At 44.7% G+C, this 23,606-nt stretch overlaps 1 protein-coding gene across 7 annotated transcripts in view; it reads right to left on the bottom strand.

Annotated features, from left to right (window-relative positions):
* The window catches only part of FLT3LG (fms related receptor tyrosine kinase 3 ligand), a 222,231-nt gene that overhangs the window by 55,954 nt on the left and 142,671 nt on the right, over positions 1 to 23,606 (bottom strand). For 6 of the 7 annotated variants that reach the window (XM_040433060.1, XM_040433072.1, XM_040433087.1 and 3 more), the window contains exon 11: positions 19,458 to 19,573. In XM_040433060.1, coding sequence (XP_040288994.1) covers positions 19,458 to 19,573 — 116 coding nt within the window. Of the gene's footprint in view, positions 1 to 11,679; positions 11,777 to 19,457; positions 19,574 to 23,606 lie in introns of those variants that run through there. The other variant, XM_040433053.1, reaches the window with a different exon arrangement.

The raw sequence follows: 23,606 nt of genomic DNA, 5'->3' as shown, positions 1-23,606 counted from the left end.
AAATTTAGCAAAAAAGAGAGGCTGATCTATGATCTTTCAGCCCCACATGCATCTCACATTGTCAGCCTCCATTCCCTCATTCCGTCAGAAGAAGTAAGCATAAAATATTCAACAATAGACTAGGCCATAGCAACCCTCATGCAGGTAGGGTCTGGAGCCTACTTATCGAAGGCAGATATATCTAATGTTTTCAAACTCCTTTCCATCATGCCTGCACTCTGGCAATGGCATGGTATAAAATGGAGGAGTTTGTACTATTTCGCCACGAAGCTGACGTTTGGCTCCAAGAGTTATTTGACCAGTTTGTGCAGGCCCTGCATTGGATCTTGGAAGTCAAGTTCCACTGCGAACATGTCATCCACTACCTGGATGATTTTTTGTTGATTGAACATCCAGGGCATACACCTCTGGGGCTTGAAACCTTACGAGCAGTTTTCTCCCAGCTAGGTATGCCAGTGTCACCCAAGAAGGTTCAAGGTCCATCTACTGTACTCACGTTCCTGGGCATCGTGTTAGACTCAGGGAATATGCCAGCTAGGCTACCAGAAGACAAACTGGTAAGGATCAAGGAAGTCCTCCACAGGTTCACAGTAGTGAGAGTGTCAACGAAAGCTGAATTACAGTCATTACTGGGGATGTTAAATTTTGCTATGCGCATTATCCCACAGGGTAGGTCATTCATTTCACGTCTTTTGGCTCTTCTTCCCGGGGCACCACAGCAGGATAGTCCAGTACAGATAGATGGTCAGCCAGTGGCAGATTTAGTCATGTGGGACCAGTTTCTGAGCCACTGGAACGGGATTTCTTTTTTCATCCCTGCTGCTACTAGTTCATCTCCCTTAGTCTTTTTTGATGCTTCCGCTGGCACTGGTTTTGCTGCCATTTTTGGCAACCACTGGATGGCCGGGACGTGGCCCGGAGAAGTTAGACAGATCCCGGGTTTTCTACAGACTTCAGCCTTGTTCGAACTGTACCCCGTAGTGGCTGCTGCATACATGTGGGGTAAGTTCATGGGCCAATTTCATAGTTACGGTCATTTCAGACAATTCAGCAACAGTGGTAACAAGAGGTAGATCTAAATCCCCGCACGTCATGTCTTTTGCAAGAAGACTAGTTTGGCTCTCGTTACAATACAACTTTCACTACTGCTGTTCTCATATCCGAGGAACACAGAACATGGTGGCTGACGCTTTGTCACGGGCTAACTTCTCCCTCTTTTCACAGGTCATGCCAGAAGCAGACGACATAGGGGCCTTGATTCCTCCTTACTCAGCGTTAATTCTGGACTAACAAACCATCTGGTTACTGCACACAGCCTGGTAGCCAGGTCACTGTCATTTAACACGACCAGGAGTTACAACACAGGTTGGAACACGTTCATCAGGTTTCAGGCAAAATATCCCTAAGGGGATACTAGTTTCATAGATTACGTATTGGCGTTCATAGGTTTCTGTCACTCAGATTTGAGGCAATCTCACAACACCATTTAAAACATCACTTTTAATATAAAAGTTAAAATAAGACCCACTAAAATATAACAAACAAATATGTATATAAGATAAATAATGTGAATATTGGGACAGATGACCCACTGGAACTTCAGATCAAGTCATTAGAGGCAAAAGACAGAGGGGTTACCGCCATTCGGTTACTCACGGTACCGTAGATCATAGGTGGAATTGCATGGAAAATGATGCGTTCAGGACTTGATCACTGATTCTTGATAGATGCCGAATGATGGTTAATCAAAAAGACCCAGCAGAGATATTGGATGTAAACGAAGCTTGTGGTTCACATGCACTAATAGGCAAAATGGGATAACTCTCCCTCACGGCCTATACTATCCCTACCTATAGCAGGACAGTACCCCAGGGTTGGAGAAGTGGGAACTTGGTTGGCTACCAAGATTTGTGGTAGGTTTAGATGTAGTGGCTGCATTGCTTGTCCATATATTGACAGGACCAAGAAATTTGTGAGTGTGGTTACACATAAGGAATTTGATATTTGGGAATTTGCCAACTGCAAAACATCAGGGGTGATTTATTTGTGTAGCTGCACGTGTCCGCTTCAATATGTAGGGAAGACATCACGGGAATTACGTAGGAGAGGTGGGGAACACCTCAGTGACATCAGACATAAAAAAGATACCCCTATTTCACGGCACGTGCATGAAGTACACAGTGGCAATCCCAAATTACTCAAATTCTGTGTAATTGAAAAGTTGCGTCCATCACCTACAGGGGGTGATATTGACAAAATCATTTTACAAAAAGAATCAGCATAGACGTTTAGACTTAAGTCTATGAGTCCTTTGGGTCTCAATGAATCAGTGCTTCAGTGATTTATATTTATACCTACCCTACCTTATCTTTATATGCAGTGACTTTGTTTCTCACAACACCGTTAGATCCTACCTGGCAGGGGTACAACGTTTTTCTGCCATAAACAATCCTGAGCTGGGGTCCCTATTTTCTGCTCATGTTATCAAGGAAGCATTGAAGGGTATGTGTAAATGCCGTGCGGAAGACCAGCCACGCAGACAGGCCATCACTGGCGAAATCTTTAGGGACTTGTCAAACATGCTAGATAGAGCCCCTTTTGGTGTACTCCCCAGTCTAGTGCTTAAAGCTGCTATCTACTTAAGGTTCTACGGGTTTTTGAGGCCAGGCGAGTTCACGTGCACTTCCGCCAATAGCAGTTTTGTCAGCCTCACCAAGTTGAGCCCGAGTTCCGATGGTTACACACTGTCGTTACCAGTCACCAAAACATCTTAAACAGGACCCCCAGCACAAATAATTTTCTTTCCAACATCACATTCATGGTGCCGGGTCCGTGGCTTTCAGCAGTTACTGGCAGCCTTAACAGACCGAGACCCAGAGAGTCCTCTGTTGCCGTTTACCACGGCACCACTCACCACCTCTCAGTTTGTGTGTCATGTCCGTATGCTGGTGTCCAATTTAGGGTTGAACCCGGCAGCTATATCTGGCCATTCCTTCAGGATAGGTGCAGCATCTGTTGCCTCTTGGAACAAAGTTCTGGCCCATATTATCCGGAAATTAGGTTGATGGCGCTATTCATGTTTTAATAGGGACATACCTCAACCTAATTGCGAGATATTGCTCGTATTTGAGAAGTTGGTCATGTAAGTGTTGTTTGCAATAAACTGTTATGTATTATTTAGTTGTGGTGTTTTGCCCTCTTTAGGCATTCCTCCTATGCAGCGGTTACGGCACAATTCAAGCCGCTTAGTTTAGTTAGTTAGGCAGGTAGATGGTAGCGTGTCATGTAGCCTTATGCGTCACAGGTAGCCGAGACCACAAGTATGAAGGCCGATTTATTGGCCTGTATTTGTGGGAGGGGCGTCAGCAGCACTTATATACCAGGCAGGGGCCTCCCTTGGGTGTGACGACAGTGCTGTGTACCCTCCCAACCCGCCCTTCTTTTTCATAAACATCTTGCAGGGTATGCCTTCTTTAGGCATTCCTCCTATACAGCGGTTATGGCACAATTCAAGCCGCTTAGTTTAGTTAGTTAGGCAGGTAGATGGTAGCGTGTCATGTAGCCTTAGGCGTCACAGGTAGCCGTGACCACAAATATATATATATATATATATATATACATACAGTGGGTATAAACAGTCTACACACCCCTGCTAAAATGTCAGGTTTCTGTGATGTAAATAATGAGACAAAGATAAATCATTTCAGAACTTTATCCACCTTTAATGTGACCTATAAACTGTACAACTCACTTGAAAAACAAACTGAAATCTTTTAGGTGGAGGGAAGAAAACAAAAAAATAATAATGTGGTTGCATAAGTGTGCACACCCTCTTATAACTGGGGATGTAGCTGTGTTTAGAATTAAGCAATCACATTTAAAATCATGTTAAATAGGAGTCAGCATACACCTGCCATCATTTAAAGTGCCTCTGATTAACCCCTAAGAAATATTCAGCTGCTCTAGTTGGTCTTTCCTGAAATTTTCTTAGTCGCATCCCACAGCAAAAGCCATGGTCCACAGAGAGCTTCCAAAGCATCAGAGGGATCTCATTGTTAAAAGGTATCAGTCAGGAGAAGGGTACAGAAGAATTTACAAGGCATTAGATATACCAAGGTGTTATGGTCTGATGAAACAAAGGTTGAACCTTTTGGCCATGATTCCAAAAGATATATTTGGTGGAAAAACAACACTGCACGTCACCAAAAGAATACCATACCCACAGTGAAGCATGGTGGTGGCAGCATCATGCTTTGGGGCTTTTTTTCTTAATCTAGAACTGGGGCCTTAGTTAAGCTAGAGGGAATTCTGAACAGTTCCAAATACCAGTCAATATTGGCACAAAACCTTCAGGCTTCTGCTAGAAAGCTGAACATGAAGAGGAACATCTTTCAGCATGACAACGACCCAAAGCATACATCCAAATCAACAAAGGAATGGCTTCACCAGAAGAACATTAAAGTTTTGGAATAGCCCAGCCAGAGCCCAGACCTGAATCCGATTGAAAATCTGTGGGGTGATCTGAAGAGGGCTGTGCACAGGAGATGCCCTCGCAATCTGACAGATTTGGAGTGTTTTTGCAAAGAAGAGTGGGCAAATCTTGCCAAGTCAAAATGTGCCATGCTGATAGACTCATACCCAAAAAGACTGAGTGCTGTAATAAAATCAAAAGGTGCTTCAACAAAGTATTAGTTTAAGGGTGTGCACACTTATGCAACCATATTATTTTATTTTTATATTTTTTCTTCCCTCTACCTAAGAGATTTCAGTTTGTTTTTCAATTGAGTTGTATAGTTTATACCGTATTTTTCGCCCCATAAGACGCACTTTTTCCTCCCCAAAAATGGGAGGAAAATGCCCCTGCGTCTTATGGGGCGAATGCTGACAGTTTTACATCGCTGGATGCGATGTACGGAGCGGGGGCCGGGACTGGGAGGAGGAGCTGGGGGCCGGCAATAGCGGCGGGGCGGTGCGGTCACTGTACTATAGCCCCGCCCCACCGCTCCGGTATTCTAATATAAAATGTATTATTGAATTAAAAGTTATTAAACATGCCCCCTCACTCCTAATAGTACCGTATATCCTAATTGCTTCTGTATAATGCCGGCAGGCAGGCCGGGCGGGCGGCAGCGTAACTCCCTGATGTCACGTGCCTGCGCCGCCTACTTTATGAATGAAGCAGGCGGCGCAGGCAGGTGACGTCAGTGAGTGACGCGCCGGCCGCCTGGCCCGCCTGCCGGCATTATACAGAAGCAATTAGGATATACGGTACTATTAGGAGTGAGGGGGGCATGTTTAATAACTTTTAATTCAATAATACATTTTATATTTGTATACTGGGGGGGGCACACGGAATCTGTGGATGGCACAGTTAAGGGGTCGGGGTCTGTGGATGGCACTGTTATGGGCTGGGGGGGGGGGTCTGTGGATGGCACTGTTATGGGGTGATGGTCTGTGGATGGCACATATATAACAGTTTAAATCAAAGGTCAGGGCGAGCACTCAACACCTGGACCAAAGAAGTGATGAAATTTAAAAGTTTATTAAATCACAATGTAACACGTGTAAATTTCAGCCCTAAAATCTAAAATACATAGTATCAAAAACACACAGAAGGGATGAATAAATAATGACGATCACTGGTGGTCTGAGCAATTATACAGTAAACTTATATAAATATAGTCAATTTGTATGGATACATTCAGCCAGGATAGTTGTAGGTAACCTAGCGCTTCTCTGTCCCATAAGCACTGAAATCAATCAGTAGGTATAATTGATAAATGGGCACTGTTCCGGCGCTAATGTGGCAATTAGGCAAGTGAATGAAACAGTTCCTGTTGTTTGTGTAGGCACGTGACTAAAGTGTCCTTAGATGCCGATAATGTCCATTAAGTTGCCATACACTTTGGATGGTATGCCTCGGCGCATACAATGTGCAAAAATAATGTTCCTACCTTCCTCTTGGTGGATCCCGAGGACGTCTCTGTGGACGTATGCGGTAGGTAAGCAGCAAGCCGTAAAGGATAGTTCCGGCGTCTGGATGGTGGCTCCTGTAATGAGCTATTCCCGGATCTCGCGGGATTTCGGACGAAGTATGTATCCTGGACGACACAAAGTGCTGCTTTACAGGTTATGCGCTCGGCGTCCTAGGAATCCAAATTCTTCTGCTTATATTGATCTTTGCATGGCCATGCATATGATGCGGAGTTGTTTCTGTCACAGGTGTGCGGCCCAGACGCGTTTCGGGAACTCTTTCCCTTCGTCAGTGGTACGGCAACACCTGTCTTACTCCGCCTTTTATATCCTCCCCCTGCCCCGAAGTCATAGATCACTAGGAATAGCTTTCAGCTGAGGAAAATCGCATGCGTTTTTTCATGCGTTTTCAGTGCGGTTATTTTTCATATATGCGTTTTTTCATGTTGTACATTCTTATTAACACTAGGTGGGTCCTACAGAGGTCACATTTGTAATTGCATGTTGCAGATGCAAATTAGACTCATTTTGCTGGATGAATAGCACAGTGTTATTTGCTGTAACTATAACATATATTAATACAGATAAACTAAGTTCCACCATATTTTGACACTAGATATGCCATTCTAATATGATACTATAATTAAAATAAAATACAGATAAAATAATAAATATATATAGACATGAATGCCACTAGAATAATACTTATATTCCATTACTGCCTACATGGCATAATATCTAATAGACAGTTTTCATTAATTTAAAATGTTAAAAATACGCTGTAAAAGTATAAAATCTTGTTATTGAGAGAGAGTATAAAAAATGTTTTTGAAAAATGCTCATTCAGGTAGAGTTCCAGACATGCAGACATTAGGTTTGGACTGTGTTTAGTTGACTGATAGTGTATGAGACTGGAGGCCCACAACCGAGTCCACGACTCAGTGTCGACGAACGGCCTGACTGAGTCGCAAGAGTCGGAATGGGGGCACCCAGTCTAGAGAAATCCAAAAATCTCCAATTCAGCATTTAGACCCACTGGCAGCAACGATCCAAACTGGTAAATATGTTTGGATTCTGTTCTAGACATCTGTTTGATATAATTGCCCCCTCGCCAGTGTCTGTCTACCTTCTCCAGTGCCGTGAAAACCAGGCCGGAGGGATCTTTGTTGTGTATATCTTTATAGTGTTTGGATAGGCAATGCTTATCATAGCCCTTCCTTATATTAGCCACATGTTCGGCTAGCCTGGTTTTCAAGGGACGTTTGGTTCTTCCTATATACTGTCTTCTACAAGGGCACTGGATAAGGTAGATGACCCCTGACGTATTGCAAGTTAGGCAATCTTTAATCTCCCATACATATTGATTTTGTGTTGAGGAGATAGTAGTGGTTTTTCTAAGTGTGGGATTGACCTTGCATGCCATACACTTTCCACACTTAAAGAAGCCTTTTAAATTCATCCAGGAACCCAGGATAGTTGTATCCTTTTTCACTCCTTTAGATGTTTTAATTGATGGAGCTACTTTTAGACCTAGATTAGGTGCCTTAGTGAATATTAATGCCGGGGATGTTGATAATAGATGCCCTATCTTTTTATCACTTAAGATATGATGCCAGTGGGTCCTAATAATTAGATAGAGGCACCTTTTTTGCCAATAAGATAGGTAGGACTGAGGAAATAGAAAACAGTGAGGCTATCAATAATAAAATCATTATTCCATTTAATAATAGCCACAAACGGCTTCAGAAAATTATTAGGACCCACTGGCATCATATCTTAAGTGATAAAAAGATAGGGCATCTATCATCAACATCCCCGGCATTAATATTCACTAAGGCACCTAATCTAGGTCTAAAAGTAGCTCCATCAATTAAAACATCTAAAGGAGTGAAAAAGGATACAACTATCCTGGGTTCCTGGATGAATTTAAAAGGCTTCTTTAAGTGTGGAAAGTGTATGGCATGCAAGGTCAATCCCACACTTAGAAAAACCACTACTATCTCCTCAACACAAAATCAATATGTATGGGAGATTAAAGATTGCCTAACTTGCAATACGTCAGGGGTCATCTACCTTATCCAGTGCCCTTGTAGAAGACAGTATATAGGAAGAACCAAACGTCCCTTGAAAACCAGGCTAGCCGAACATGTGGCTAATATAAGGAAGGGCTATGATAAGCATTGCCTATCCAAACACTATAAAGATATACACAACAAAGATCCCTCCGGCCTGGTTTTCACGGCACTGGAGAAGGTAGACAGACACTGGCGAGGGGGCAATTATATCAAACAGATGTCTAGAACAGAATCCAAACATATTTACCAGTTTGGATCGTTGCTGCCAGTGGGTCTAAATGCTGAATTGGAGATTTTTGGATTTCTCTAGACTGGGTGCCCCCATTCCGACTCTTGCGACTCAGTCAGGCCGTTCATCGACACTGAGTCGTGGACTCGGTTGTGGGCCTCCAGTCTCATACACTATCAGTCAACTAAACACAGTCCAAACCTAATGTCTGCATGTCTGGAACTCTACCTGAATGAGCATTTTTCAAAAACATTTTTTATACTCTCTCTCAATAACAAGATTTTATACTTTTACAGCGTATTTTTAACATTTTAAATTAATGAAAACTGTCTATTAGATATTATGCCATGTAGGCAGTAATGGAATATAAGTATTATTCTAGTGGCATTCATGTCTATATATATTTATTATTTTATCTGTATTTTATTTTAATTATAGTATCATATTAGAATGGCATATCTAGTGTCAAAATCTGGTGGAACTTAGTTTATCTGTATTAATATATGTTATAGTTACAGCAAATAACACTGTGCTATTCATCCAGCAAAATGAGTCTAATTTGCATCTGCAACATGCAATTACAAATGTGACCTCTGTAGGACCCACCTAGTGTTAATAAGATTGTACAACATGAAAAAACGCATATATGAAAAATAACCGCACTGAAAACGCATGAAAAAACGCATGCGATTTTCCTCAGCTGAAAGCTATTCCTAGTGATCTATGACTTCGGGGCAGGGGGAGGATATAAAAGGCGGAGTAAGACAGGTGTTGCCGTACCACTGACGAAGGGAAAGAGTTCCCGAAACGCGTCTGGGCCGCACACCTGTGACAGAAACAACTCCGCATCATATGCATGGCCATGCAAAGATCAATATAAGCAGAAGAATTTGGATTCCTAGGACGCCGAGCGCATAACCTGTAAAGCAGCACTTTGTGTCGTCCAGGATACATACTTCGTCCGAAATCCCGCGAGATCCGGGAATAGCTCATTACAGGAGCCACCATCCAGACGCCGGAACTATCCTTTACGGCTTGCTGCTTACCTACCGCATACGTCCACAGAGACGTCCTCGGGATCCACCAAGAGGAAGGTAGGAACATTATTTTTGCACATTGTATGCGCCGAGGCATACCATCCAAAGTGTATGGCAACTTAATGGACATTATCGGCATCTAAGGACACTTTAGTCACGTGCCTACACAAACAACAGGAACTGTTTCATTCACTTGCCTAATTGCCACATTAGCGCCGGAACAGTGCCCATTTATCAATTATACCTACTGATTGATTTCAGTGCTTATGGGACAGAGAAGCGCTAGGTTACCTACAACTATCCTGGCTGAATGTATCCATACAAATTGACTATATTTATATAAGTTTACTGTATAATTGCTCAGACCACCAGTGATCGTCATTATTTATTCATCCCTTCTGTGTGTTTTTGATACTATTTTTTTTAGATTTTAGGGCTGAAATTTACACGTGTTACATTGTGATTTAATAAACTTTAAAATTTCATCACTTCTTTGGTCCAGGTGTTGAGTGCTCGCCCTGACCTTTGATTCAAACCATATTTACTACTAGAGGAGGGGTGATCCTCTATATTGGGCTAGACGCACCTTATCCAGAACCCCGCCTGAGGTGAGCCATCATCTTTTGAGTTTGCACATATATAACAGTGCCATCCACAGATCATCCCTCCTGTAACAGTGCCAGCCACAGATCCCCCCCTGTAACAGTGTCTGTCATCCACAGATCCCCCCATAAGTGTCCGTCATCCACAGATCCCCCCCATAACAGTGTCCGTCATCCACAGATCCTCCCATAACAGTGTCCGTCATCCACAGATCCCCCCATAACAGTGTCAGTCATCCACAGATCCCCCCCATAACAGTGTCCGTCATCCACAGACCACCATTAGTTCCAAACCCACCAAAAGCACACCTTTTGGTTAAAACATTTTTTTTTCTTATTTTCCTCCCCAAAAACCTAGGTGCGTCTTATGGGCCGGTGCGTCTTATAGGGCGAAAAATACGGTAGGTCACATTAAGGGTGGAAAAAGTTCTGAAATGATTTCTTTGTCACATTTTTTTACATCACAGCATCTTTTCCGCGCGCATTGAAAATGAATGGGTCCGCACTCGTTCCGCTTAATTGCAGAACGGATCCGGACCCAAAGTGCGGACGTGTGAATGGACCCTAAGAACATAAGAATTTGTAGTGGTCAGATCCCCACCAATCAAATACTTATCCTCTATCTTGTGGATTGGGGAAGAGATCTTAGGCCTTATTCACATTTCCATTTTTCACTGCATGCATGCTATAATACAGGAGGCTGGCATAGGAAGGGGTGTTCAGAGGATTAGATGGCTACCTGGCAGCTGTATGCTGATCTCAACCTCTGCCCACTCCTTCCTCTGTCAGCCTCTTGTACTATAGCATGCACTACATGGCAGCCTCCCCTCTCTGCCCCGCTGCACTGTGTACTAGTGCTTACTTTGGCACACTTACATAAGCACACAAGCGGTGCTAGGATAGTCCTGGGCTGACATCAGGTGTGTGCATATGTAAGTGTGCCATAATTAGCATCTCTGCCATCTGTGCAGGTACTGGGTCTCCACACAGCTGGGCACTTGACCACTGCAGCCAATTCCTGGTTGCAGCAGTGATGTGTCACCCATGAAGCTAGTAAGTGGGTCATGCACCACACAAGTGATGTGTCACCACTGACTGTGGCCAATCATTGGCTGCAGCGGTCATGTGCCCCTTGTCAAAATTGATGCTAAAAATTACAGTAAAAGCATTTATAAAAAAGCGGAAAATTTCAGCATGGGTGGGGTTTTCATGGGATGAGAGGGTTGCAAAAAAGTGAGTGTTTGCATTTTGCAAATTTGCTGGGGCCCAGTCAGTTCTATATATATATATATATATATATATATATATATATACACACACACACACACAGTGCAATGCATTTGGAAAGTCTTCAGAAAGTTCATACGTTTTCACTTTTTTCACATTTTGTTATGTTGTAGATTTGTACAAAAAAAATTAAAATCAATCCCCCCCATCATTCTTTACATAATGACAAAGTGAAAACAGAATGTTCAAATTCTTTGCTAATTTAGTGAAAATGAAAATCTAAATTCTTGCATTGACATAAGTATTCAGACCCTTTACTTAGGAGTTAGTTGAAATACCTTTGGCAGTGATTACAGCCTCCAGTCTTCTTGGTTATGATGCCACAATGTTTGCACATCTGGATTTGGAGCTATTCTGCCATTTTGCTCTGCAGATCCTCTCAAGCTCTGTCAGGCTGGTTGGGGACAGTCAGTGGAGAGCCATTTTCAGGTCTCTCCAGAGATGTTCGTTTGGGTTCAACTCAGATCTCTGACAGAGTTGTCCCTAAACCACTCCTGCATTGTCTTGGCTGTGTGCTTGGAGTCATTGTCTTGTTGGAAGGTGGACCTTTGGCCCAGTCTGATGTCCAGAGCACTATGGGTCAGGTTTTTATTATGAATATCTCTTTACTTTGCTTTGTTCAGCTTTCCTTTAACCCTGACCAGTCTCCCTGTCACAGCTGATGAAAAACATGTACACAGCATGATGCTGCCATCACCATGCTTCACTGTAGGGGTGCAATTAGGCAGGTGATGAGCGTAGTTTTGTCCAGAGACAACGCTTAGAATTGAGACCAAAAAGTTCAGTCTTGGTTTCATCAGACCACAGAATGTTTTTTCCCACAGTCTTACAGTATTGAGTCCATTATGTGGGCTTTCATGTGTCTTTTACTGAGGAGAGACTTCTTTATGGCCACTGTGCCATAAACCCAGATTAGGCTACTTTCACACTAGCGTTCGGGTGTCCGCTTGTGAGCTCCGTTTGAAGGGGCTCACAAGCGGCCCCGAACGCATCCGTACTGCCCTAATGCATTCTGAGTGGACGCGGATCCGCTCAGAATGCATCAGTCTGGCAGCGTTCAGCCTCCGCTCCGCTCAGCAAGCGGACACCTGAACGCTGCTTGCAGCGTTCGGGTGTCCGCCTGGCCGTGCGGAGGCAAACGGATCCGTCCAGACTTACAATGTAAGTCAATGGGGACGGATCCGTTTGAATTTGACACTATATGGCTCAATTTTCAAACGGATCCGCCCCCCATTGACTTTCAATGTAAAGTCTGGACGGATCCGTCTGAAGCTACTTTCACACTTAGAATTTTTTCTACAATATAAGGCCTCATGCACACGGACGTTTTTTTTCACGGTCCGCAAAAACGGGGTCCGTAGGTCCGTGATCCGTGACCGTTTTTTCGTCCGTGGGTCTTCCTTGATTTTTGGAGGATCCACGGACATGAAAAAAAAGTCGTTTTGGTGTCCGCCTGGCCGTGCGGAGCCAAACGGATCCGTCCTGAATTACAATGCAAGTCAATGGGGACGGATCCGTTTGACGTTGACACAATATGGTGCCATTTCAAACGGATCCGTCCCCATTGACTTTCAATGTAAAGTCTGGAGTCCCTTTTATACCATCGGATCGGAGTTTTCTCCAATCCGATGGTATATTTTAACTTGAAGCGTCCCCATCACCATGGGAACGCCTCTATGTTAGAATATACTGTCGGATTTGAGTTAGATCGTGAAACCTCATTTCCGACAGTATATTCTAACACAGAGGCGTTCCCATGGTGATGGGGACGCTTCTAGTTAGAATATACTACAAACTGTGTACATGACTGCCCCCTGCTGCCTAGCAGCATCCGATCTCTTACAGGGGGCCCTGATCAGCACAATTAACCCCTCAGGTGCCGCACCTGAAGGGGTTAATTGTACTATCATATCCCCCTGTAAGAGATCAGGGCTGCCAGGCAGCAGGGGGCAGACCCCCCCCCCCCCCTCCCCAGTTTGAATATCATTGGTGGCCAGTGCGGCCCCCCCCCTTTCTCCCTCTATTGTAATAATTCGTTGGTGGCACAGTGTGCACCCCCCCCCCCCCCCCCCCCCTTCCTCCCTCTATTGTAATAATTCGTTGGTGGCACACTGTGCGCCCCCCCCCCCTTCCTTCCTCCCTCTATTGTAATAAATCGTTGGTGGCACAGTGTGCACCCCCCCCGCCCCCCCCCCCCTTCCTCCCTCTATTGTAATAATTCGTTGGTGGCACACTGTGCGCCCCCCCCCCCCCTTCCTTCCTCCCTCTATTGTAATAAATCGTTGGTGGCACAGTGTGCGCCCCCCCCCCCTTCCTCCCTCTATTGTAATAAATCGTTGGTGGCACAGTGTGCGCCCCCCCCCCTTCCTCCCTTTATTGTAATAAATCGTTGGTGGCACAGTGTGCGCCCCCCCCCTTCCTCCCTCTATTGTAATAATTCGTTGGTGGCACAGTGTGCACCCCCCCCGCCCCCCCCCCCTTCCTCCCTCTATTGTAATAATTCGTTGGTGGCACACTGTGCGCCCCCCCCCCCCCCTTCCTTCCTCCCTCTATTGTAATAAATCGTTGGTGGCACAGTGTGCGCCCCCCCCCTTCCTCCCTCTATTGTAATAAATCGTTGGTGGCACAGTGTGCGCCCCCCCCCCCTTCCTCCCTTTATTGTAATAAATCGTTGGTGGCACAGTGTGCGCCCCCCCCCTTCCTCCCTCTATTGTAATAAATCGTTGGTGGCACAGTGTGCGCCCCCCATCGGCCCCCCCTCCCTCTATAGCATTAACAACATTGGTGGCCAGTGTGCGGCCTCCCATCTCCCCCCCCCCCCCGATCATTGGTGGCAGCGGGTTACTAGCAATAGTACAATAGTAAAAGATTCATACTTACCTGGGAGCTGCGATGTCTGTGTCCGGCCGGGAGCTCCTCCTACTGGTAAGTGACAGTTCATTTAGCAATGCGCCGCACAGACCTGTCACTTACCAGTAGGTGGAGCTCCCGGCCGGACACGAACATCGCAGCAGCCGGTAAGTATAAATCTTCTACTATTGTACTATTGCTAAGTAACCATGGCAACCAGGACTGTAGTAGCGTCCTGGTTGCCATGGTTACTGATCAGAGCCCCAGCGATTAAACTGGGACTCCGATCGGAACTCCGCTGCCACCAATGATGGGGGGGGGGGGGGAGATGGGAGGCCGCACACTGGCCACCAATGTTGTTAATGCTATAGAGGGAGTGGGGGCCGATGGGGGGCGCACACTGTGCCACCAACAAATTATTACAATAGAGGGAGGGAGGGGGGGGGGGGCGCACACTGTGCCACCAACAAATTATTACAATAGAGGGAGGGGGGGGGGCCGCACTGGCCACCAACCTATTATTACAATAGAGGGGGGGGGGGGGGCGCACTGGCCACCAATGATAGTCAAACTGGGGAGGGGGAAGAGGGTCTGCCCCATGCTGCCTGGCAGCCCTGATCTCTTACAGGGGGCCGTGATCAGCACAATTAACCCCTTCAGGTGCCGCACCTGAAGGGGTTAATTGTGCTGATCACGGCCCCCTGTAAGAGATCGGGTGCTGCCAGGCAGCAGGGGGCAGTCTTGTACACAGTTTGTAGTGTATTCTAACTAGAAGCGTCCCCATTACCATGGGAACGCTTCTGTGTTAGAATATACTGTCGGTTCTGAGTTTTCACGAAGTGAAAACTCAGCTTTGAAAAAGCTTTTATGCAGACGGATCTTCGGATCCGTCTGTATAAAAACTAACCTACGGCCACGGATCACGGACACGGATGCCCATCTTGTGTGCATCTGTGTTCTTTCACAGACCCATTGACTTGAATGGGTCCGTGAACCGTTGGCCGTGAAAAAAATAGGACAGGTCATATTTTTTTCACGGCCAGGAAACACGGATCACGGATGCGGCTGCAAAACGGTGCATTTTCCGATTTTTCCACGGACCCATTGAAAGTCAATGGGTCCGCGAAAAAAAAACGGAAAACGGCACAACGGCCACGGGTGCACACAACGGTCGTGTGCATGAGGCCTAATGCAGACGGATCCGGTCTGAACGGATCCGAAGTCTGCATTATATGAGCGGATCCGTCTGAGCAGACATCAGACGGACCCGCTCTGAACGCTAGTGTGAAAGTAGCCTTAGTGTTGTGCTACAGAGATCGTTGATCTTCTGGAAGTTTTCCCATCTGCACACAAGATCTTTGTAGTTCAGCCAAAATGACCATTGGGTTCTTGGTCACCTCTTTTATCAAGGCCATTCTGCCCCAATTACTTAGATTGGTGGGAGGGCCAGCTCTAGGAAGAGTCTTGGCTGTTTCAAACTTGTTCCAGTTAAGAATCACGGAGGCCATTGTGCTCTTAGGAACTTTCAGTGTAGCAAAGTTTTTTTGTACCCTTCACTAGATCTGTGCCTGCAAACAATCCTGTCTCTGAGATCTACAGGCAGTTCTTTCCTGCTCATGAATTGGTTTTTGCTCTAAATTGCATTGTCAGCTGTGAGACACTTTAAAGCCAGCGGTGTGTTTTTCCAAATAATGTCCGATCAATTGAATTTACCACAGGTGGACAACAAACAAGGTGCAGAAAAATCTCGAAAATAACAAAGAGAAATGGGAAGCCCCCAGAGCTAAATTTTAAGTGTCTGAATACTTATGCCAATGCAAAATTTAAGTTTTTCCTTTTTCATAAATTATCAAAAATTCTGTTTTCACTTTTTCATTATTGGGTATTGAGTACATATACAGTACAGACCAAAAGTTTGGACACACCTTCTCATTCAAAGAGTTTTCTTTATTTTCATGACTATGAAGGCATCAACACTGAAATGGTCTTCCAACAGTCTTGAAGGAGTTCCCAGAGATGCTTAGCATTTGTTGGCCCTTTTGCCTTCACTCTGCGGTCCAGCTCACCCCAAACCATCTCGATTGGGTTCAGGTCTGGTGACTGTGGAGGCCCGGTCATCTGGCGCAGCACCCTATCACTCTCCTTCATGGTCAAATAGCCCTTACTTTCAAAGTTTTCCCAATTTTTCGGCTGACTGACTGACCTTCATTTCTTAAAGTAATGATGGCCACTCGTTTTTCTTTACTTAGCTGCTTTTTTCTTGCCATAATACAAATTCTAACAGTCTATTCAGTATAACTATCAGCTGTGTATCCACCTGACTTCTCCTCAACGCAACTGATGGTCCCAACCCCATTTATAAGACAAGAAATCCCACTTATTAAACCTGACAGGGCACACCTGTGAAGTGAAAACCATTTCAGGGGACTACCTCTTGAAGCTCATCAAGAGAATGCCAAGAGTGTGCAAAGCAGTAATCAAAGCAAAAGGTGGCTACTTTGAAGAACCTAAAATATGACATATTTTCAGTTGTTTCACACTTGTTTGTTATGTATATAATTCCACAAGTGTTAATTCATAGTTTTGATGCCTTCAGTGTGAATCTACAATTTTCATAGTCATGAAAATAAAGAAAACTCTTTGAATGAGAAGGTGTGTCCAAACTTTTGGTCTGTACTGTATATATACACTGCTCAAAGAAATGAACACAAAAATAACACATCCTAGATCTGAATTAATTAAATATTCTTCTGAAATACTTTGTTCTTTACATAGTTGAATGTGCTGACAACAAAATCACACAAAAATAAAAAAATGGAAATCAAATTTTTCAACCCATGGAGGTCTGGATTTGGAGTCACACTCAAAATGAAAGTGGAAAAACACACTACAGGCTGATCCAACTTTGATGTAATGTCCTTAAAACAAGTCAAAATGAGGCTCAGTAGTGTGTGTGGCCTCCACGTGCCTGTATGACCTCCCTACAACGCCTGTGCATGCTCCTGATGGGGTGGCGGACGGTCTCCTGAGGGATCTCCTCCCAGACCTGGACTAAAGCATCTGCCAACTCCTGGACAGTCTGTGGTGCAACGTGACGTTGGTGGATAGAGTGAGACATGATGGCCCAGATGTGCTCAATTGGATTCAGGTGTGGAGAACGGGCGGGCCAGTCCATAGCATCAATGCCTTCGTCTTGCAGGAACTGCTGACACACTCCAGCCACATGAGGTCAAGCATTGTCTTGCATTAGGAGGAACCCAGGGCCAACCGCACCAGCATATGGTCTCACAAGGGGTCTGAGGATCTCATCCCGGTACCTAATGGCAGTCAGGCTACCTCTGGCGAGCACATGGAGGGCTGTGCGGCCCTCCAAAGAAATGCCACCCCACACCATTACTGACCCAATGCCAAACCAGTCATGCTGGAGGATGTTGCAGGCAGCAGAATGTTCTCCACGGCATCTCAAGACTCTGTCACGTCTGTCACATGTGCTCAGTGTGAACCTGCTTTTATCTGTGAAGAGCACAGGGCGTCAGTGGCGAATTTGCCAATTTTGGTGTTCTCTGGCAAATGCCAAACGTCCTGCACAGTGTTGGGCGGTAAGCACAACCCCCACCTGTGGACGTCGGGCCCTCATATCACCTTCATGGAGTCTGTTGTTGACCGTTTGAGCAGACACATGCACATTTGTGGCCTGCTGGAGGTCATTTTGCAGGGCTCTGGCAGTGCTCCTCCTGTTCCTCCTTGCACAAAGGCGGAGGTAGCGGTCCTGCTGCTGGGTTGTTGCCCTCCTACGGCTCCTCCACGTCTCCTGATGTACTGGCCTGTCTCCTGGTAGCGCCTCCATGCTCCGGACACTACACTGACAGACACAGCAAACCTTCTTGCCACAGCTCGCATTGATGTGCCATCCTGGATAAGCTGCACTACCTGAGCCACTTGTGTGGGTTGTAGACTCCGTCTCATGCTACCACTAGAGTGAAAGCACCGGCAGCATTCAAAAGTCACCAAAACATCAGCCAGGAAGCATAGGAACTGAGAAGTGGCCTGTGATCACCACCTGCAGAACCACTCCTTTATTGGGGGTGTCTTGCTAATTGCCTATAATTTCCACCTGTTGTCTATCCCATTTGCACAACAGCCTGTGAAGTTGATTGTCACTCAGTGTTGCTTCCTAAGTGGACAGTTTGATTTCACAGAAGTGTGATTGACTTGGAGTTACATTGTGTTGTTTAAGTGTTCCCTTTATTTTTTTGAGCAGTGTATTTTTTATTTCAGCACAAGACCACAACACATCAAAATGTGAAAAAAGTGAAAGGGTCTGAAGGCTTTCTGAATGTATTGTAGGTTTTTCAAAATTGTTGTGTCCCACCATTTACATTTATAGTTGCCATTATTTTCAGAGATCTGCCTTCAGTTTTTCATTGACATCTTCAGGAATATCTTATAAGAGGCATGCTCAACCTGCGGCCCTCCAGCTGTTGCAAAACTACAACTCCCAACATGCCCAAACAGCCTACAGCTATCAGCCTACAGCAGGGCATTGTGGGAGTTGTAGTTTTACAACAGCTGGAGGGCCGCAGGTTGAGCATGCCTGTCTTATAACATGTTTTGTGGGAAAGAATAAAACCAATATAATATAATATTGTGAATGGGTTGCAATGAAATTGGAAGGATCTCCCAACAATCTAATGTGTTTTTAGGTTTGCTAGTCACAGTAACTCCTACATAACACCCTCTATGACATAAAGTGTATAATGTTCACATGAGAGTGGTTTAAAATAAGAGGCAGAAAAATCAGGTTCTGAATCTTCCTCTCAAATCAGCCCTCGTTTTCCCTCTGATTTTGGAGAACAATTTTTGTGTTAAATGCTGGCACTAGTTACCAGTATAACACTGAGGCCTCATGCACACGGCCGTTGCTCGGCCATTCCGTGCATTGGGGACTGCAACTTGAATGGGTGCGTGATCTGTCTGCACCGAAAAAAATATAGAACAAGTTCTATTTTTTTGCGTTGTGGAGGCATAGAGAAAACCCCATGGAAGCACTCCGTAGTGCTTCCCTGGGTTTTCGTGCCTCCGTTCAGCACCTTCTGGATTGTGGACCCATTTAAGTAAATGGGTCCGCATCCGTGATGCGGTGAGCACATGGCCGGTGCCCGCATATTGCAGACCCACTGTGACAACGGCCGTGTGCCTGATTTTGATGCTGATGACTGTTTTTTTCTCCATGCTGTTGACTGAATATTATTTTCGGTCCTCATTCTGCCCAAAATTAGAACTTTTATTTTTAGCTTGACGATTCCAATCAAAACCAATAGGAGGCCATTTTGATGGAACAGTAAAAGCAGGTGGTTTCTGAATAAAGCAAGGTATACAGTTAGGTATAATGCTGCATGCTTACCGTAATGAGGAGTAGTATTATGCCCAGACTGCAGAAGCTCCCTATCATCATAAAATGATTACGTGTTCCTTTTGACTGATTTAAAGGGTCACCACTTATCTGATCTGATAAGCCATCTAAAAAAATAATAATAATTTAGGTCTGCAGTATATAAACAAAAACAACTTGCAAACTAACAGAATTGAAATAGTTTTCCTGAATTTTTAGTTTTACTAATAGTTTACATTTTACTGTTACCTGTACCAAAAATTTCTCATTATACATGTCAACCTACAGACAATGCTTATCTCCTATGCACAGTTCAGCTGATAAATGTATGATTGCTGGGGGCATGACCTCTTGGATCCCCTTGCATCACAAAAACGGGGGTTTAGGGTCATTCGTTTGAATAGAGCAGTGGTCTCGTATGCACAGTACCACTCTATTCACTTTATATGAGACTGATGGAGATATCAGAGTACAGCTTTTAGTATATGGAAAATAATAAATATATAACATATTAGACTATTTATTTATTAACCCTTAGGATACCTGAGGTTTTTTTTCGTTTTTGAGTTTTCATTTTTCTTTCCTATCTTCCGTGAGCCATAACATTTTTATATTTCCATTCACATAGCTGCATGAGGGCTTATTTTTTGCAGGACACGTTGTACTTTCTAATGTTACCATTAATTATGGCATATAATGTAGTGGAAAGCAGTAAAAAAAAATCCAAACGGGGTGAAATTGGAAAAAAAGGTAATTTCTCCACTATTTTACGGGTTTTGTACGATTACAACAATACCCCGTATGTATTGTTTTTTTATGTCTAAATAGTGTAAAAATAAATGTAAAACATATTCTGACCCCCATAACTTTTTTATAGTTATATCTACTGAGCTGTGTGGGGGCTCATGTTTTGCGGGACAATCTGTCGTTTTTAATGATATGACATTGTGGAGTGTGTGTGACATTTTGATCACATTTTATTACATTTTTTTGGGTAAGAAAAGGGCCTGCCATCTGGTGGCCAAAATAAGAATTGCAGTTTGAGTGTTCTCAGCCTCTTCAGCGAGGCTGAGCCCATTCAAACCAATTACCGGCATCCCCATTGGCCACAGGGAATGGGCTTCCGGATTTTTGCACATTTAGATGCCGTGATCTCACTTGATCACTGCATCTAAAGCCTTTAATTACCGCGATCGTCATTATTGCCAGTCCTGGTAATTAGCCGCTAGTCTCTGCTATTTGAAACAGCAGAGACCTGACGGCCATAAAGAACGCTGCACGTGCGAGCGGGCGACATTGATTTACATGTACGGCGCTGGTAGCGAAAGGGTTAATCAATGTAAAAACACTAAGCGTATAATACTGATAAAGGCCTCCTTTAGGCTGGACGGAGCCTTGTGAGACCCTTTATAGTGTCCAATCAATTGAATTTACCACAGGTGGACACCAATCAAGAAACATCTCTAAAATAACAAAGAGAAATGGGAGGCCCCCAGAGCTAAATTTCAAGTGCCATAGAAAAGGGTCTGAATACTTATGCCCATGTGAAATTTTCTTTTTTTCTTTCTTATTAATTAGCAAAAAAAAAAAAAATTCTATTATCACTTTTTCATTATTGGGTATTGAGTGCATATATATACAGTACAGACCAAAAGTTTGGACACACCTTCTCATTCAAAGAGTTTTCTTTATTTTAATGACTTTGAAAATTGTAGATTCACACTGAAGGCATCAAAACTATGAATTAACACATGTGGAATTATATACATAACAAACAAGTGTGAAACAACTGAAAATATGTCATATTCTAGGTTCTTCAAAGTAGCCACCTTTTGCTTTGATTACTGCTTTGCACACTCTTGGCATTCTCTTGATGAGCTTCAAGAGGTAGACCCCTGAAATGGTTTTCACTTCACAGGGGTGCCCTGTCAGGTTTAATAAGTGGGATTTCTTGCCTTATAAATGGGGTTGGGACCATCAGTTGCGTTGAGGAGAAGTCAGGTGGATACACAGCTGATAGTCCTACTGAATACTGTTAGAATTTGTATTATGGCAAGAAAAAAGCAACTGAGTAAAGAAAAACGAGTGGCCATCATTACTTTAAGAAATGAAGGTCAGTCAGTCAGCCGAAAAATTGGGAAAACTTTGAAAGTAAGGGCTATTTGACCATGAAGGAGAGTGATGGGGTGCTGCGCCAGATGACCTGGCCTCCACAGTCACCAGACCTGAACCCAATCGAGATGGTTTGGGGTGAGCTGGACCGCAGAGTGAAGGCAAAAGGGCCATTAAGTGCTAAGCATCTCTGGGAACTCCTTCAAGACTGTTGGAAGACCATTTCAGGGGACTACCCTCTTGAAGCTCATCAAGAGAATGCCAAGAGTGTGCAAAGCAGTAATCAAAGCAAAAGGTGGCTACTTTGAAGAACCTAGAATATGACATATTTTCAGTTGTTTCACACTTGTTTGTTATGTATATAATTCCACATGTGTTAGGCCTCTTTCACACTTGCGTTGTCCGGATCCGTCGTGCACTCCATTTGCCGGAAGTGCCCGCCGGATCCGTAACAACGCAAGTGAACTGAAAGCATTTGAAGACGGATCCGTCTTCAAAATGCGTTCAGTGTTACTATGGCAGCCAGGACGCTATTAAAGTCCTGGTTGCCATAGTAGTAGTGGGGAGCGGGGGAGCAGTATACTTACCGTCCGTGCGGCTCCCAGGGCGCTCCAGAATGACGTCAGAGCGCCCCATGCGCATGGATGACGTGATCCATGTGATCACGTCACCCATGCGCGTGGGGCGCCCTGACGTCACTCTGAAGTGCCCTGGGAGCCGCACGGACGGTAAGTATACTGCTCCTCCGCTCCCCACTACACTTTACCACGGCAAACAGGACTTTAGTGTCCTGGGAGCCATGGTAACCATTCAGAAAAAGCTAAACGTCAGATCCGGTAATGCACCGAAACGACGTTTAGCTTAAGGCCGGATCCGGATTAATGCCTTTCAATGGGCATTAATTCCGGATTCGGCCTTGCGGCAAGTGTTCAGGATTTTTGACCGGAGCAAAAAGCGCAGCATGCTGCAGTATTTTCTCCGGCCAAAAAACGTTCCGTTCCGGAACTGAAGACATCCTGATGCATCTTGAACGGATTTCTCTCCATTCAGAATGCATGGGGATAATCCTGATCAGGATTCTTCCGGCATAGAGCCCCGACGACGGAACTCTATGCCGGAAAAGAACAACGCAAGTGTGAAAGAGCCCTTAATTCATAGTGTTGATGCCTTCCTAGTCATGAAAATAAAGAAAACTCTTTGAATGAGGTGTGTCCAAACTTTTGGTCTGTACTGTATATATATATATATATATATATATATATATATACACACACACTGCTCAAAAAAATAAAGGGAACACTTAAACAACACAATGTAACTCCAAGTCAATCACACTTCTGTGAAATCAAACTGTTCACTTAGAAAGCAACACTGAGTGACAATCAATTTCACATGCTGTTGTGCAAATGGGATGACCTCCAGCAGGCCACAAATGTGCATGTGTCTGCTCAAACGGTCAGAAACAGACTCCATGAGGGTGATATGAGGGCCCGACGTCCACAGGTGGGGGTTGTGCTTACAGCCCAACACCGTACAGGACGTTTGGCATTTGCCAGAGAACACCAAGATTGGCAAATTCGCCACTGGCGCCCTGTGCTCTTCACAGATGAAAGCAGGTTCACACTGAGCACATGTGACAGACGTGACAGAGTCTGGAGACGCTGTGGAGAACGTTCTGCTGCCTGCAACATCCTCAAGCACGACCGGTTTGGCATTGGGTCAGTAATGGTGTGGGGTGGCATTTCTTTGGAGGGCTGCACAGCCCTCCATGTGCTCGCCAGAGGTAGCCTGACTGCCATTAGGTACCGAGATGAGATCCTCAGACCCCTTGTGAGACCATATGCTGGTGCGGTTGGCCCTGGGTTCCTCCTAATGCAAAACAATGCTTGACCTCATGTGGCTGGAGTTCCTGCAAGACGAAGGCATTGATGCTATGGACTGGCCCGCCCGTTCCCCAGACCTGAATCCAATTGAGCACATCATGTCTCGCTCTATCCACCAACGTCACGTTGCACCACAGACTGTCCAGGAGTTGGCAGATGCTTTAGT

The sequence above is a fragment of the Bufo bufo genome, chromosome 1 (genome assembly GCF_905171765.1).
Source record: "Bufo bufo chromosome 1, aBufBuf1.1, whole genome shotgun sequence".
Taxonomy (NCBI): domain Eukaryota; kingdom Metazoa; phylum Chordata; class Amphibia; order Anura; family Bufonidae; genus Bufo; species Bufo bufo.
Note: the sequence above shows the minus strand (reverse complement) of the source record. Positions and strands in the feature narration are given on the sequence as shown.